The sequence below is a fragment of the Lasioglossum baleicum genome, chromosome 10 (assembly GCF_051020765.1).
Source record: "Lasioglossum baleicum chromosome 10, iyLasBale1, whole genome shotgun sequence".
NCBI lineage: Eukaryota > Metazoa > Arthropoda > Insecta > Hymenoptera > Halictidae > Lasioglossum > Lasioglossum baleicum.
This window is the reverse complement of record NC_134938.1, coordinates 10,788,006-10,803,446: the sequence shown is the minus strand read 5'-3', so window position 1 is coordinate 10,803,446 and position 15,441 is coordinate 10,788,006. Positions and strand designations below refer to the sequence as shown.

The window sequence follows — 15,441 nt, the reverse complement described above, 5'->3', positions numbered from 1 at the left end:
AGAGCCGGAGTGGCCAGTATAATAGCCAGGGACTAGCCCTGCTGGCCCTCTAAAGCTAAGGGTGTACGACCTAAAGCTACTCTGTCTCCAGGTGGAAGATCTGCAGAAGTACCCCAACGGAAAAGACCCAGCGGAGTACATGGTACCACCGTCTCCGCCCTTAAATTTCAGAAAGCAGGAAAAACCAGGTCCTCCGAATCGACCCGCTACCATTCCTCTATTACCGGACCATTTCAATTACGAGAGACTACACGACAAATTAGAATCCCCTGTGTTGAGACCCTCGACACAAGGTCACGTTCACGCGGATATCTTGATGCATCATCGACCGGAAAACGCGAACCTCCGTCCTCAAGGGACACTATACTCTCCAAGCTATGTTCCACCGAGGGGACAATTCCAGAAGGTTCCGAAACCTGGCGAGTCCGGTAATCCTCCTAGAAGAATCGAAGTCGCGACACCATCGGACAACTCCCATCGATATATTCTTGTACCCAAACCAGACTCGGGCAATGAGATTGGGATGAACTCGAACTGGAAAGATAAGAAACCAACGCGGTTTCCGATGAACACCAGACTGAGGCCGCGTCCACCAATATGGTCCACGACCAGCCGACCTCTGGACAGACCGATCTACGGCGAGAGACCGCATATTAGGAAACCGATTCACAGTGGGGTTCAGAGACCTCCGCCAAAGATACAGAACCAAGGCACATTTGTGCTACCTCATCGTCCAATCACCAATCTTCAAATTCATCATGATCCTCCGAGGATATCTTCTACGAGACCGAACGACGATGGAAACCAGGCCACTACTGAGAGACAGCCTTCGTTCAGACCTCCTCAGGTAAAAAATATAAAAAATATTTGATAAGCATTTCTTTTAACTGCAATGATACATGTCTGGGGGTTAAAACAACCCTGAAAGATAAGCATAAGAGAGATTATGATGCTCCTACATTCTTTAAATGTTTCTACTGTTTTATATTTCATCTACCCTAAAGTGCTGATTGTTAACGGTTCATTGCCACAGATCGACCTCCAAGACAGACCGCCCCACTTCTACTCGGACAGCAAAAGGCCACCCACCAGTACACCACTGAAACCACCAGCGGAATACCCCGATGAGCACCTGCCCACGGGAGCTACAGGATACAACAATCCCTCGAATCCAAAAGTAAAACTGGAAGATTCTAAGTCGAGCGTGAACAGTCAGAATATCGATCAGACCCCCTCCAACTCGGAGAAACAGTTGGAGAGCTGGCAAACTGATTCTCAGACTGAGAAGACGTTGGATTCGGACATCGGTGCCTCCGAATACGTCAAGTACGCGAATCAGATAAAAGTGGTTCAGGAAACGCAGAAGACAAAGGGTGACGGAGCTGCCAGCAGTCATGGCAACAATATAACATTGAACGAGAACGTGGCATCTGGTAACATAGTGATCGGTAAGCCAGTGGGATTCGATCAAGCGCAAGAACAAAAAGATAAACCCATTTGGTTCAATCCTGGGATACCATTTGGTCAGAAGATCGAAGTTACTCCTAACCAAGGGATATCCTACGGGCCAGGTTACTATACGAGACCCAATGACATGGCGATCGTGCAAGGAAAGCCTTTCGGCGTTTACAACGGCCACGAAGACCCTTCGCAATACGGCCACAAGAGGAAGGAACCCAGACCTGATTCCGATATAGTGCAAGGAGTACACGCAACTTACAGGAAACCAATCGACAAGCATCATTTCGAGGTGCAAACGTCCACAAACAGACCCCATGATCGCGACGACACGATAGATCTAAGACCACCAGCGATCATTCCCCATTTCGCACCGGAAGTAGAGAAGCCCAGCAGATATCCCCGACCGCCTACCATAAATAAAATCGAAACCAGGCCAGCGTTGTATCCCAGGCCAGAAACTGTAACCCGTCCACCTAAGAAGAAAACTGATCAGCAGCACGCTGATTCCAAGCCTGAGCTGTCGGGATCGTTCGCGAACAACAGTCTAAATCACGAGGTTAAAGCGAATAAAAGTCAAGCACAATTTGGTAGTTTCGCGAACGTCAATTGGCAGGGTGCTACGAAGGTTCCTGATCAACGACGTGACGAATCGCAACCAATCGGACACGAGTTCCATTCGAACAAGACTGACACTGTTAGACCCAATTTCAGAAATAGCAGTGCATCGCAGAAACCTGATATTCACTTCCAGAATACCATCGCGACGACGAAGCCGTTGTTCGAGAAGAATCGTCCCAAAGTGACGCACCCGGAGTACGTTCCTGGAACGAGGATTCATCCGGAGTATCCCCATATCATTACCAAGCCCAGGCCACAAGTGCCAGGTCCGATAACCATTACATCAGGTAACTCTAAACCAGACTCCAGGCCAAACATCAAGTTCTCGCTGCCTGTAGAGGCTATAGGTCAAGAAGTGGACAGCAAGACGCAGACTGAACGACCACCTAGCATGCTGATCACTGTGAACAATCTGAACGACAAGAAGAAGAACGACGAATCCCTCGAGACTGCTTATCAGACCCATTTCGCGGTGGAAGGTGTGGACAAGAGCGACTCGAAGAAGCATGACACCAGAATCAGACCCGTCGAACAATCTAATAGCAACGTGATAGGTATCGAAGGAGTGGACGTGCCTTCTAGAGACATGATGCCCCCACCTTTGAGACCTCCAGTGCTGAATCAGTCGAATAAAAACGAAGAGGAGGGTCTGAAGCCTCCACCAATCCCTTCGCACGATGTCGTCGGCCTGTCTCCTCCACCGGTTGATATTACCACGACGAGTGGGCCCACGGAAGACCGATTCTCCTTTGTAACCGCAAACGACTCCGGTCTGAAGCCTCCGCCGAAGTATATTCCTTTGAAGGAAGCCACTGTTGCTCCTCTCCCAAGCGTCAGCATGGTTCCACCTAGCCCTAGACCTTCGGTTGCTAGGCCCTTCATCGTGGAACTGCTTTCTCAGGTAAGCTCATTAAGGATTTGGTGATTCCAGAGGTGTCAGGGTCGCGCCGGGACCAGAGTTGTGCTAATTCAATTACATGTACTCGACGATAGGTGTAATCCTTTACATGGACTTTTCAACCTCTTCTTGCCTATTACTTCATTTTTCATAATTCAATTACAATGTATTGTATAATTGTGCTCCATTGCAATTACGAATTACATTGTAATTTAATTGAATGAAGATCTGAATTATAAATTGCAATATAATTGAATTGCAACGTAATTAAATTACAATGTATTTTATAATTGTACTCCATTGCAATTACGAATTACATTGTAATTTAATTGAATGAAGATCTGAATTATAAATTACAACATAATTGAATTACAATTTAATTCAATTACTTTGTAATTATAATTCTGGAGTAATTCAATTGTAATTCTGCACAACTCTGGTCGCGGGACGGTATTTCTCACATCTTCTCGTCGAAATCTATAGATAACATAGGAAAAAGACAAAAATTAATAGGAGAAAGGCAAAAATTTCTGGTTACGCAACGAAAAGAGCACCCCTCGAATGTGCTAAAACGATGCTTTCTGGCACCTCTAGTTGATTCATTGTTACAGCGTTAACATTGCTTAATTAATAAGAAGGGCACTAATTTGTTACACGTTTCGCTCGCCAGGACATGGTACCTCCACCGCCAGCGACACAGACTACCAGACCGCTCGAAATAGCAACAGTTAGGCCAGGAGTCGCAGTGTCAGGTTCTATCCAAATCGCTACCGCCGTAGCAACCTCCCACATACCAGTCATCCACGATGTCGAGTCGAAAATACCAATCATACATGGAACTGTCGATCTCCCAGTCGTCGTCGACGTTCCCGATCTTCTCAGGCCGGTTAAGACCATGATCACGGAACACGTTAGCATCTACACTGTCCCACCGTTTGACACCAGACCTGTGTCCAGGTACTAAAACCCTACGTTGCTGTGGTTTATCAACAATTGAACAACCAAGTAGGGCTGTAACTTTCCTTCGAAGGTCGAAGATTTCGAAGCTTCGATTTCAGAAACTTCGAAGTTTCGAAGGAAAGTTACAGCCCTACTGAATACGTGAGTTTTGTCAAGCGCCAAGCCTGTCTTGCCTTTCTTTTCATTTAGTCCGCGATATCTGATTTCACCGAATTTAATAAAACTCATTACAATTTTGTTTGCAAAGTATTATTTTTTAAGTACATTCGTGATATGATCCCGAAATTTATTAATAGAATTCAATCTTTTAAATTTAATTTAATTACGAAAACTCCAAACGGAACGTTCAGTGTCAGTCACCGGTGACTGAAAGTTAATATTTTTATTTATCAAAAATCGCGTGACACCGTATGAAACTCATAAGTTACAACTTCATACGTTTCGAAGACTTTGAAATTTCGAGCACACTTGGAAGACTTCAAAACTTCAAAGTTCCCTTCGTTCCTTCGAATCCTTCTTTTAAAAATATTAGGTTAATGCATACTGGCTGATTCCAGTGTTTTTGTCACTGTACCCTCTATACAGGTTCTGCACTTTGCAATTTGTGTTTACATAATTTGAAGTTCTCTAAAGCTGATTCGCAGTCTGTTAAAAATTACAGTTTTTCACGATTTTCGGCCCACAATTGCGATTTTTATTCTAGCAAAGGTACGTAAACCGTTAAAAAATTTTTTCAGGATATCCATCCAACCAACACCGATGCTGACGACAAACAAAGTGATTCCAACGAAGTCGAGACCTGTGCAAGTGGACCACATTCAACCGAGCAGATCGTCGTCTACCTATCGAGAGATCGAGCCGACCAAGTCGTACACGTTCGATACACACATACCTCGAAACCCTGTGAAGCGACCCGAGCACACGGTATTTTTGGAACCCAGCCACGAGAATGTGTTGCCATCGAGCAGAGTGGAACCGACCGAGTCTTTGACACCTGCGATCACCACGAGTCAACAGAAGGATCATCGAACCACGATGAAGAAGGACGAGAGCACCAAAGTGACTGTGCCACAAGCGACAGTGGCGAAACGAAGAAACGAGACGACCACACATGAATTGCCTAGCGTGGTGACCAGGGTCGACAGCTCGATAAGCAAGGTAACGAACGTGTTGCCGAACAATCATCAAGGAAAGAACGAATCGGTGATCAAGTTGACGAAGGACATCGCGGCTAGCACGATGCGCAAACATGTTAACGGATCTACTACGACTATGCAGATGAAGCCTAAGGAGGTGATTATTGCTTCAATTTCTTTAGCGTGTCTAGAAGCTTGCTCCGCCAAAAAGAATTATATTGCAAAAAATGAGTGGGTTAAACTTAAGGGAGTCTTTTCCAATAGACGACGCTCGCGCGTGAACACTCACACACCGCTAGGGTACACTCACCACCGCTAAACCACGTATACGTACACGAGGATTGCAAGGGGGTCCGGGATTCCACTTCTGATTTCTCGATAATTGACTGATTTCTGTACCAAAAGAAAGTATAGAAATTTTCTTTTACATTGCTATCTTAAATGAAACATTTAGATGACGTTATTGAGGGTGACTTGTTAGTTCACAATAATAATTGCTGTTGCTATTGAAGGTTCCATTAAAAAGTGTTTAGCCATGTACCATAGATTTTTCAAAATTATGCAATAATCACGGTAATGTGTTAAATATGTCGGTATCTAATCAATTACTAAACTTTTACTCAACGTGAAAGTTTACTGTCGAAGAAGGTGTTGATGTAAAGAACAACTTTAACAACAATTTTCTTTGGTACAAACAATTTTGTGGAAAGTTTCTCTTACAAATGCCCAGTGATCCAGAGGTTTAGACTCACCCCTGTGACGGACAACCTTTCATACAGCCTGTACATATTCTTACGGATTTTCAAATGCACAGGTGACGAGGTTCCAAACGTCAACAGTGACGAGAGTCGAGACCTCGGTGTTGGGTTCTCCGCCGACAACCAGAACTCTGCTGATCACTCACACACTGACATCGACCACTGTCGAGACAGTGACCGAGACGTTGCTACGGCCAACCAGCGTGATATCCACGATCACGTCAACGATCCTACAATCGATCGTGACTAGAATACCAGGGTCTTACGAAAACGTAGTGGACAACGACTCGATCTTCGTAGTGGTGAGCGACCAGAAACCTCCCGCAGCTGGAGCTGAACAGGTAAATGTAAGAGATCTTTCAATTACATCCAGACATATCCAGTGTTTTCGGCAAGCATGATCGACAGGTGAACTATGTCTGCAGGTCGAGGCTGAATACGATGACATTTCGAGGGACGAACAAGACCCGACTGGAAATGAGATTCATCGAGTACTTGCTGGTGGAATTCTTGGAGCACCAGTGGTGTCTCTTCAGCCTGTTAGCAATCAGTGCGCTCCCGAGTGCAGGGCTTCCAGAGCAGAAATCTGCGCTGCGGTGGAAGGAGAGATGAGATGCGTTTGTCGTCCTGGGTTTGCAAGGATGTTTCCTGATCGGCCTTGCAAACGTAAGTATTAAAGACAGCTCATCTAGAACCAGACAGAGCCTAGTCAAATTTTGGGAATATTTATTTTTCTTTCCTCACTGGTTACACAAAGGGATCCTGTACCTTTCAATTCTTTTCTTTTTTTCTCACACTCTCATCCTTCCGCTCTTTCTCTTTTATTCTCCGCTTATATCTCGGCAACTATGTGTCCTAGCGATAAGACCATTCTATACAAAATTAAAGCTGATAAAATGTGCCATAAGATTGATTCCATTCAGTTTTTCACTATCTCGCATAGTTTTCGAGATATCCGCGCTCAAAGTTCACGAATTGTGAAAAAGAAATTTTTGTCTTATATGACTAGCTAACTCTTCAGCACAATTCGTGAAATTTGAGCGCGGATATCTCGGAAACTATGCGAGTTAGCGAAAAACTGAATGGAATCAATCTCATGGCACATTTTGTCAGCTTTAATTTTGTATGGCATGGTCTTATCGCTAGGACGCATAGTTTCCGAGATATAAGCAGAAAATCGAAAAAGGGGACCTTCCACGTGCCCCCTGCACCTCGCTCACCTCCTAGGAGTGGGGACTTTTAGTATGCTTACCTCCTAACTAGTCCAAACAAAGACCCAAACTTAAAAATTGTGTTCCTTCCATTTCCCTCTACAACTTCTCGTTGTCTGGACTATTTGGTCAGTTCTACTCCGAGTCCCCTGAAGTTATCTAATGTTTCGTCGTTCGTTTCCCCAGCAACGTACACCTACACTGTGCGAGTTGGTCTAGACCGTATCGGACACGAGCCAGTGAACTACGAATCCAGCATGAATGACACCGCATCGCCAGCCTATAGAAGACTGCTAGGTCCAACTAAGGATGCCTTGGATCGAACTCTGATGCAGAGTGATCTGAGAGACATTTACAGAGGCTTGAAGATAGCCGGTTTCACGCCTGATCCGACGAAAGTTGAATTTCACGTGCAGCTCAGCGATAACGCCAATGAGACCAGGCTGAAGGAGGTTCTTCAGAAATACTTAATTGGAAGCAACTACAGCTTGGGAGGCACTGAGGTCTACGCCTCGAAGAATCTCGAAATGGTCAGTGTTCTTTTCATAAACGACTACGAATATTTTCCTCGGAGAACTAGATCATGTTAAAGAAAATTAATAACATTCCAGATCGACGCGATCGATTTCGACGAATGCATGACAGAGGACGGAGGTCCTCATCATGATTGTTCGCCCAACGCGGCCTGCTTCAACTTACGAGGTTCCTATCAATGTTCCTGCAAAGAGGGCTGGGCTGATCTGTCCGACAATCCAACGTATCCCGGAAGACTATGTTCCCAGGCTCCATTAGGTTGTCCTAGCTGCAATAACAAAGGACACTGTGTCACGAACACAAATGGACAAGAAGTCTGCGAGTGCTTCCCTTGGCACAGTGGTCAGCGCTGCCAAGTTAATCTCAAAGGTGCGTAAAACACTCGAGCCAATTCAATCCATTCAGTGAAACTGGTCATTCGAATTTGAGTGATAAAAAGTAGAATTCTATCAGCGCGTTCGTCAATATTCTCGAAGCGCGGAATACTCATAATTAAACTGCGGATTTTATGCATATAAGACAAAAATGGGTACGTACAATTTAAAACAGTGGAGGTATTAAAATGATTTAAGGTCACCAGTGTATTAGTTTCACCTTAATAAGATAATTCAAAGAAGAATGAAATTGCAATTTGACTCCTGTGTCTTGCAATCAATGCGAACATTTTTTATTTTGCATAAAGATCCGCAGTCTACTCATAATTTTCATGACGCTGCGACAGCTATTTACATGCAGATTACGGCTCGTAAATGTGAAAATAGGACTTTCGAGGGCGATTGCGCTTTCGACTACTTAAAACCCCCAACTTTGCAATATCGAGAAATGAGAATTTGCAATCCTAGAAACGAGTCTACCCCTTAACCAACTACGTCATTTCGGTGCAGGAAAATTGTCTCGGAATGAATCGTTCGAGCTAATTTGGTCCGGCGAGAGCCCAGCCGCTAGAATTTGGATCGTAACGAGTAGAATTCTGTCGTCGAGCGTTCGAAAATATTCTCGCAGTGCGGGAACCACCTTAGCCGTCTGGCCTCGGGAAATAAACTACTATAAAAGTTTCGTTGACACACGACGTCGACGCTCGGCTCGCCTCACACGTGTTACAGCAACAAAAGTCGACGGAGTTAATTACCAGAACAGTGTCCCCGATTCGTAGCATTCGTAGTCGGCGCGAGGAAGACGCGCGAAGGTTTCGGGCACCGATTCACAAGGGCATAAATCTTGTTCCAGTGCTACTGATAGCTCTGGTTACGACCGGGGCGATATTGCTGGGCCTACTGGCGGTGTGCGTGGGCATGGCGTGCTTCCGTCACCCAAGCCGAAAACGGCAGGCCGGCGACAGAAGAGCTATGATTCCTGGAACAGGCGGAGACACCAGCAGCGAGGGCAGCGTCACGGATCTGGCGATTCCTCATCATGTGCCTCATGTTCTGCCGCCCCCGCCGCAGATGATAGCACCCTTGCCGCCGACCAAACGACCAGCCCGCAAGATCAGCGGGAAACCCAGGCAACCGGCCAGGAAAGCCACTATGGTTCCTGCTTCAGGTACGTTTTCCGATCCCTTCTATTCGTAATCTCGATCGTAGAACGAAAATACAGTTCCCAGAATCACCCTGTATAATTGACGATGCTTAGGATTGTCCAGAGCAGCAATTAATAATTAAAAAAAATTTACTTTTCATGATATTTCCTGCGGACACATTAGTCTTTCCGATACCCCAATGCAACAGCTACTCATTTACTTTAATTGCCACAAATGGAGTACTTTAATGTTTATGATTAACCGACTATGTTGTTCGATTGTTTTTACAGTGCCAGTGAACGACGAGCAACGAGATCGGTCTCTCACTGTGATGATACCCCGAGCTAAATATCGATCGGCACCTCAGTCTCCACAGAATTACAAGTCCGGGATGAGCACGTTCTCAACGGAGGAGCATAAACTGCTCAGTTACCTCGATAACGGCACGCACAACACCGGAAACAGAAAACAAAGTATAACCAGCATGAAAGACTGCAAAGAAGCCGACGTGCAGGTCATGAGGACACCGGCGACGCCAACTGGCGCCCTCGTCAGCGCAGGTTTTCAGGTAAATTTAAAGTTCAAGGTTCAAACAAATCCGTTCGCACACATTATCGATTATACTTCAGAATATAATATTAATGTGTTTGTGATTGCTATATTTAATAACTATTAAATATGTAATCGACTTGTTTATTTTTATAAGTGAATATTACTGTTATCGTGATTTCATTATTGAAAATATGAGTGTTAACTTACTTTTTTTATCCACTGTACACTAACTTGTTTGTTCTTTACACCTGATCATTGATTGTATTTTGAAACCCAGGTCTCTGCAACGGTGACACGAACGATGGACGCCGACTCCACGTTAGCTCGATCCTGCGGCGAGACTACAGTGGAAACGGCGACGAAAGTGCTGCGAACAACGGATCCAGGTGATCTGGGATCCACTCTGCCCCGCTCCTGCGGAGAGACAACCATCCAAGCACCGACGAAGTTGCTGCGACTGGATTTAGGGGAGGCCGGTTCTACTCTGGCTAGATCTTGCGGAGAGACGACGATCCAGCCGCCAACCAAAGTCGCTGACGCTCGAAGGAGCAGCATCAAGGACAACAGAGACAACAGAGACACCAGGGACAGTGCCAGCGAGGGGCACACGATGGCTGAAAGGGATCTGGGAAGCACGTTGAGACTTCCGGCACAGCATCCGCCCCTTTATAGCCCGGATAGGGTGAGTTCCGAACGGCGAAATCCGAGATTTACGTATGTATGTACACAGAATGTTCTGCTTGAAGCGCCACTAGAACCCTTCCAGTCCTTTTACTACCTGATGCTTCTTTTGTTTTTATAGAAGATCTATGTAACTTATCTGATTCTCGACAATTAATATTATAGTTGTGCAATTCTGTCCAATTCTTTTGTCTTTGTAGAAGATCTATGTAACTTATCTGATTTTCGACAATTAATACACACTTTCGCAAAATCGATTTCTTGCAAAATCCTGAGGTCGTCGACAAATTTTGAGACCAGATTTGAAATCAGCGTGAAAAAATCTACGGGAAATGATATATAGCATGTTGAAAAAAAATTTTTTCCGCGCGTGGTACGGAAAAAACCACATTTTCTTGAAATTCTACATGTTTAACGAATTTTCTCAACGTTAAAAACCGTTCGTACTATAATCTCCCTATTTTCCCATATTATTCAAAGTTTCAGCTTTAATTTTTAAAAAATTTCATGGCTCTAGCTCATTTCTATCGAAAGTTTTTCGATTTTGAATCGAGTTTGGTCCAAATTTACCGGCAGCCGCGTACAGGCAATTGGGACACAAACTTTTTTAAAAAACTATAACATTTTATCCGTTAATCCACTTTCATTATACTTTCTGCAGCGAAAATGTAGCTGGCAAACTATACTTATCCAACGGTATACATTTTTCTACGAAATTTGATAGCTAAAAAACAAAGCGTGTCCCAACCATTACGACAGTCTCTTACATTATTAATGCTAATCTTCCTTGTGAAATAATTGTCGATTAATGTTCGCAGGCCAGCGATCGGGAATCGAACTTCGACTCCCTCTAGGCACCAAGGATTCTTGCGAGAAAGAATATCCAGTCGACGGATTCCAGCCGTGGACGAAACCGCTGGACGGTAATCTCCATAGGTTCGGGAAACCGTTCAATGAAAATTCGTCGCTGCCAAACGGACGCCGAAAATGTCGGAAATCGAGTCGTCTGACGGAGAAAAATTGCGGAAATCCATTATCTTGAACACTGTCGATCGGTACACCATAAGAAAATACTTTAAAAAAAACACAATGATCAAAAACATGTAAGAAGCTTCATTTCGCTCGCTTTTGTGAAATTCATAATATTTATTGTAACGGAAGCTTCGCGCGAAAATCGTTCCCGTTAAAGCGACAGTTTTCAGGATAATCGGACAGCAAGGAAATCATTTAAACAGAAAAATGAAACGAAATTGTGAGAAGCGCCTCCCATTATTTATTTATGTATTCGTTCATCGACATTTAGGAAGAGGGCGTACGTTTCTGCCGTCGACGGGATTTTAATCGAGTTCGATCAAACGTGAAGAAGCTCAAACACAAAGAGACGCGCGCGTTATTTACCCCCGTGCCAAAATACAACCAATGAAAGGAAAGCTCTCGCCTTTCCGAATATCGTTATCACGTTTCATTTGTCGGTTGCGGAAAGCTCGAAACGTCGGTCGGAAATCTTCCATTACAACAAAAGCGCATAGAACATTTGGTGTATACCAATCTCAATCATGAAAACTTACAGAACAGATTGTGTAATGGTGGACAATCATATACATGTTCTTTTATAGATAATATTAAACTTAGGAGAGAAGGATTCTTCCCCTAAAACTTAATTTTTCTTTGGTACTGAATAAACAGTTCTACAATGTTATTCGTTGTTGATGAACGTCTGCAGTGAGCACTCTTAATTGATACAAACTTATGGCAATTTCTATATTGAAAGACTTATTGAAAACATTTCACTCAATGTGACATAATTCTATTAAGAACTTTTCTTTTCTGAGCGTTTTTAAAATTCTTCTTGATAAGTTAAATAAGATAGATTCTTCTTGAATAAGTGCTACACTTTAATCATTTGAGAAACTCGCTAAATCAAAGAAAATAGTCAATATTTTAAACTCACCTTACGCTGGCTTGTGTCCCCACTCTACCTTCCCCTTCTGCGACGCCATTCGTCGTTCGTACGTCACAATCTCACGTGACGAATCCGGTACTGGCAGAGAAAGTTCATGCTGAAAGAACGAATTTACAAAATTAATTGCTAATGTTCCCATCACATTGATTTTCTACCATCTTGTTTTTTCAATCAGAACAATACTAAACTCCTTCGTTTGACAAAGTCTGAAAGAACATAATCGGAAGTGTGTAATCGAATTTCGAGCGAACGTTTCGAGTTTCCGACCGGCCATCACGCGAACCGAAGCGTGACTTAAACCCAGTGTCATAAGTTGTAAACGGCGGCGATCGTCGCGGATTCGACGATCGCACGCGATTCATCGCGGAACCGGACATTATTATTATTGTTGTTGTTGTTTGTTTGTTTAGTCTATTCTCTGACGGGTCTCGTCATGTTGCCCGGCTTCGTCGGGAATAGTTCGTGCGTTGCGGCGTGACGATTCAACCGGATTCGATCACGAAACCTCCATTCGATCGCGAGTCATGTGGAATTTCGATTTCGAAATGTAAATCGGGTTCGGCTCCACTAGAACGTTAGGGACAAACCCGATTTGCGTGGGAAATTTCAAAAATTCATTGCCTTGGTGCGATTTCTTGTCGGCGTGTGCTCAATGTTTATTTGAATCAATGTTTATTTCAATCAATGTTTATTTGTATTGAAAAGAGAATCGTCGATGGTTCGTACTTACATGATCAAATTCAAATTTCTATGTAATTATAATTCTCGAACAGTTGCGATTAAAAAAAAGAAGCTTCTCTTACTTGAGCTGAAATTAATTTTAAAATTGATTGCAGTCCGAGAGTTAGGGAAATTCTTTTCGCACAACTGGAAGATTGAAATTTGGATCTGGATGCATTACGAAGCTAATCATTCATTAATAATGAAAGTTAGCAACGAAGAAGAAGGGAATAACGTTAGAATGTCGCAGACAGCGAGAGGGAACGACTCATTTGATATTGAACGGCAGAATGTGATCGAATGTATAATTATTTAATCAAGACGAAGTCGCGGCAACGTCGCTGTATCAGACTCGAGGAAGAGCGAGCAGGACGCGTTGCATTGAAGCACGCACAAAGTGCATTTAACTCTTTTCTTAGCTCAATAGGTAGCGTAAGTGGATGCAATACGGAGGACAGGTGTATCATTAACGATATTACTTTTATTATTATTAATTCTTGTAAGGTCGCGTTTTAACCAAAAGTGAATAGAAACGAAAACGACGATGCTCGTACCTTGTATCACAATTACTAACTTGTCCTTTTCACGCCCGAATGAAATTGTTCTTTATACATGCATATAGACATGTATGCGTAGATATTAATCTTTATATATGTCTGTATAAAAAATATGATATTTTATAGACACAAATGTAAAGGTAATATTTATGCATAATCGTAAATATATATATATACATATATAAATATATGAAATGAAATCTATAAATATATATGTATATGTATTTATATACGATCCACTTATAAATATATTCTGTTGTACATATTGTCTCCTCGAGAATCTCTTCTACTTAATGCTATTGTAATTTTTGTATACTTAGAGCCTGTATACTTCAGCGTAATTTTAATAAAACTGAATAATATAAACGACCATGTTGTTAACTGTATGTCCTGCAAGTTTGTTCACGTAACTCATCCAATTTTTGATTAAGTGTACCAGGTTTGTATTTAATGATATTTCTGTAATCAATTTAACAGTAGATCTACCGAATTTAATACCACTATGTACACTAACGAGCATAACTGATTCAACACACTTTAAATCAGAATAACTTTTATATGAACGGACCAAACGACTTCAATTTCTCGGCATCTAAAAATATGTTGAAAAAATGCATTTTTGTCGGAATTGTGAAAAACAATAGTAAAAATTGATTTTTACAACTTTTTCAGCTGGGCCAATAACTTAAAATATGTGTTTGGTCAACTCGTATAAATTATATACGCTCCGAAAATTTCATTGAAATTGGTTAATTGGTTTACGAGTTATAATCGATCAAAAGTGGTAATTTGTAGTGTACCACAAAGTGGCAAGTTTCACCGTTTTTGACCGTTCATAATTCGTAAACCAATTAACCAATTTCAGTGAAATTTTCGGAGCGTATATCATTTATACGACTTGACCAAACACATCTTTCAAATTTTCGTTATTGGCCCAGCTAAAAAAGTAATAAAAATCAATCTTTACTATTTCTTTTCGCAATCCCGATCAAATGCATTTTTTCAAAATATTTTTTAGACTCCATTTACTAAACTAATTCTTCTAGCCTTACAGAGAAATTGAAGTCGTTTGGTCTATTCATAGAAAAGTTATTCTGATTTAAAGTGTGTTGAATCAGTCATGCTCCTTACTGTATCTTTTATTACGTATTATTAGCTAACGTCAAGACCTCGAAGAAAATCTTAAAATAATGCTGAAATATTGTGCGGTGGTATTTTCAGTGTTAAAAATATTTCTCACAGTCACTACGAGGTACAGACGTCGTTCCCGACTGGTTAAGTAATTTTTTGATCGCGTTATACGGGGAGTCTGCTGCAACTCAAGTGCCTGATCGTTTTAGCTGGGATTGAGGGCTAGAACAGGCATTTATCCCGAGCTGTGGTGCCCGATAGAGGATAAGGGGACAACAACAGGCAACTACACCGGGCTGGAACGGGGACAACTTGATTCTCGCTTGGGCAAAAACCGGGGACGTGCGCCAGACCGCGTTTCTCGATTCGTCGTGGCGCGAGGCGCGGCCTGCAACTAAAACGAGCCTAATCCACAAAACAAACCGATGTTCGCCGGGGCTCCGGTCCACCCAGCGTCATTCCGTAAGACGTTCACGACGGGCCTCGCTCGTCCGTGTGTCGTCCCCATACGCGACGAAAGGCCCGATTCGTCGAAGGGCCCCATCCGACGACTGGCAACTACCGCAAATGACTTTATTTATACCGCCGGCCCTTATTAGGACTCCCCGAGCCATGGCCGTGTAAGGTTGTTCCGAAGGTAATTTCGCCGGTATCGGGCTTCTTTTGTCGGGCCTCGGTTTTTGCGCGGCCGTCTCCGCTGAAATTACTCCCGGCGAAGCGTGTGCAAGTTTTTCGCAGGGCG

At 43.1% G+C, this 15,441-nt stretch overlaps 1 protein-coding gene across 4 annotated transcripts in view; it reads left to right on the top strand.

Moving 5' to 3' along the window:
• The window catches only part of LOC143213154 (uncharacterized), a 123,874-nt gene extending 111,428 nt beyond the window's left edge, over positions 1-12,446 (top strand). For 3 of the 4 annotated variants that reach the window (XM_076432758.1, XM_076432756.1, XM_076432759.1), the window contains 12 exons: positions 92-847; positions 1,034-2,980; positions 3,648-3,934; positions 4,675-5,230; positions 5,888-6,178; positions 6,257-6,497; positions 7,229-7,572; positions 7,654-7,945; positions 8,804-9,118; positions 9,386-9,663; positions 9,925-10,329; positions 11,147-12,446. In XM_076432758.1, the coding sequence (XP_076288873.1) occupies positions 92-847; positions 1,034-2,980; positions 3,648-3,934; positions 4,675-5,230; positions 5,888-6,178; positions 6,257-6,497; positions 7,229-7,572; positions 7,654-7,945; positions 8,804-9,118; positions 9,386-9,663; positions 9,925-10,329; positions 11,147-11,182 (5,748 nt within the window). In that variant the 3' untranslated portion in view covers positions 11,183-12,446. The remainder of the gene's footprint in view (positions 1-91; positions 848-1,033; positions 2,981-3,647; positions 3,935-4,674; positions 5,231-5,887; positions 6,179-6,256; positions 6,498-7,228; positions 7,573-7,653; positions 7,946-8,803; positions 9,119-9,385; positions 9,664-9,924; positions 10,330-11,146) is intronic. The other variant, XM_076432757.1, reaches the window with a different exon arrangement.
• Positions 12,447-15,441: the final 2,995 nt, after the last annotated feature.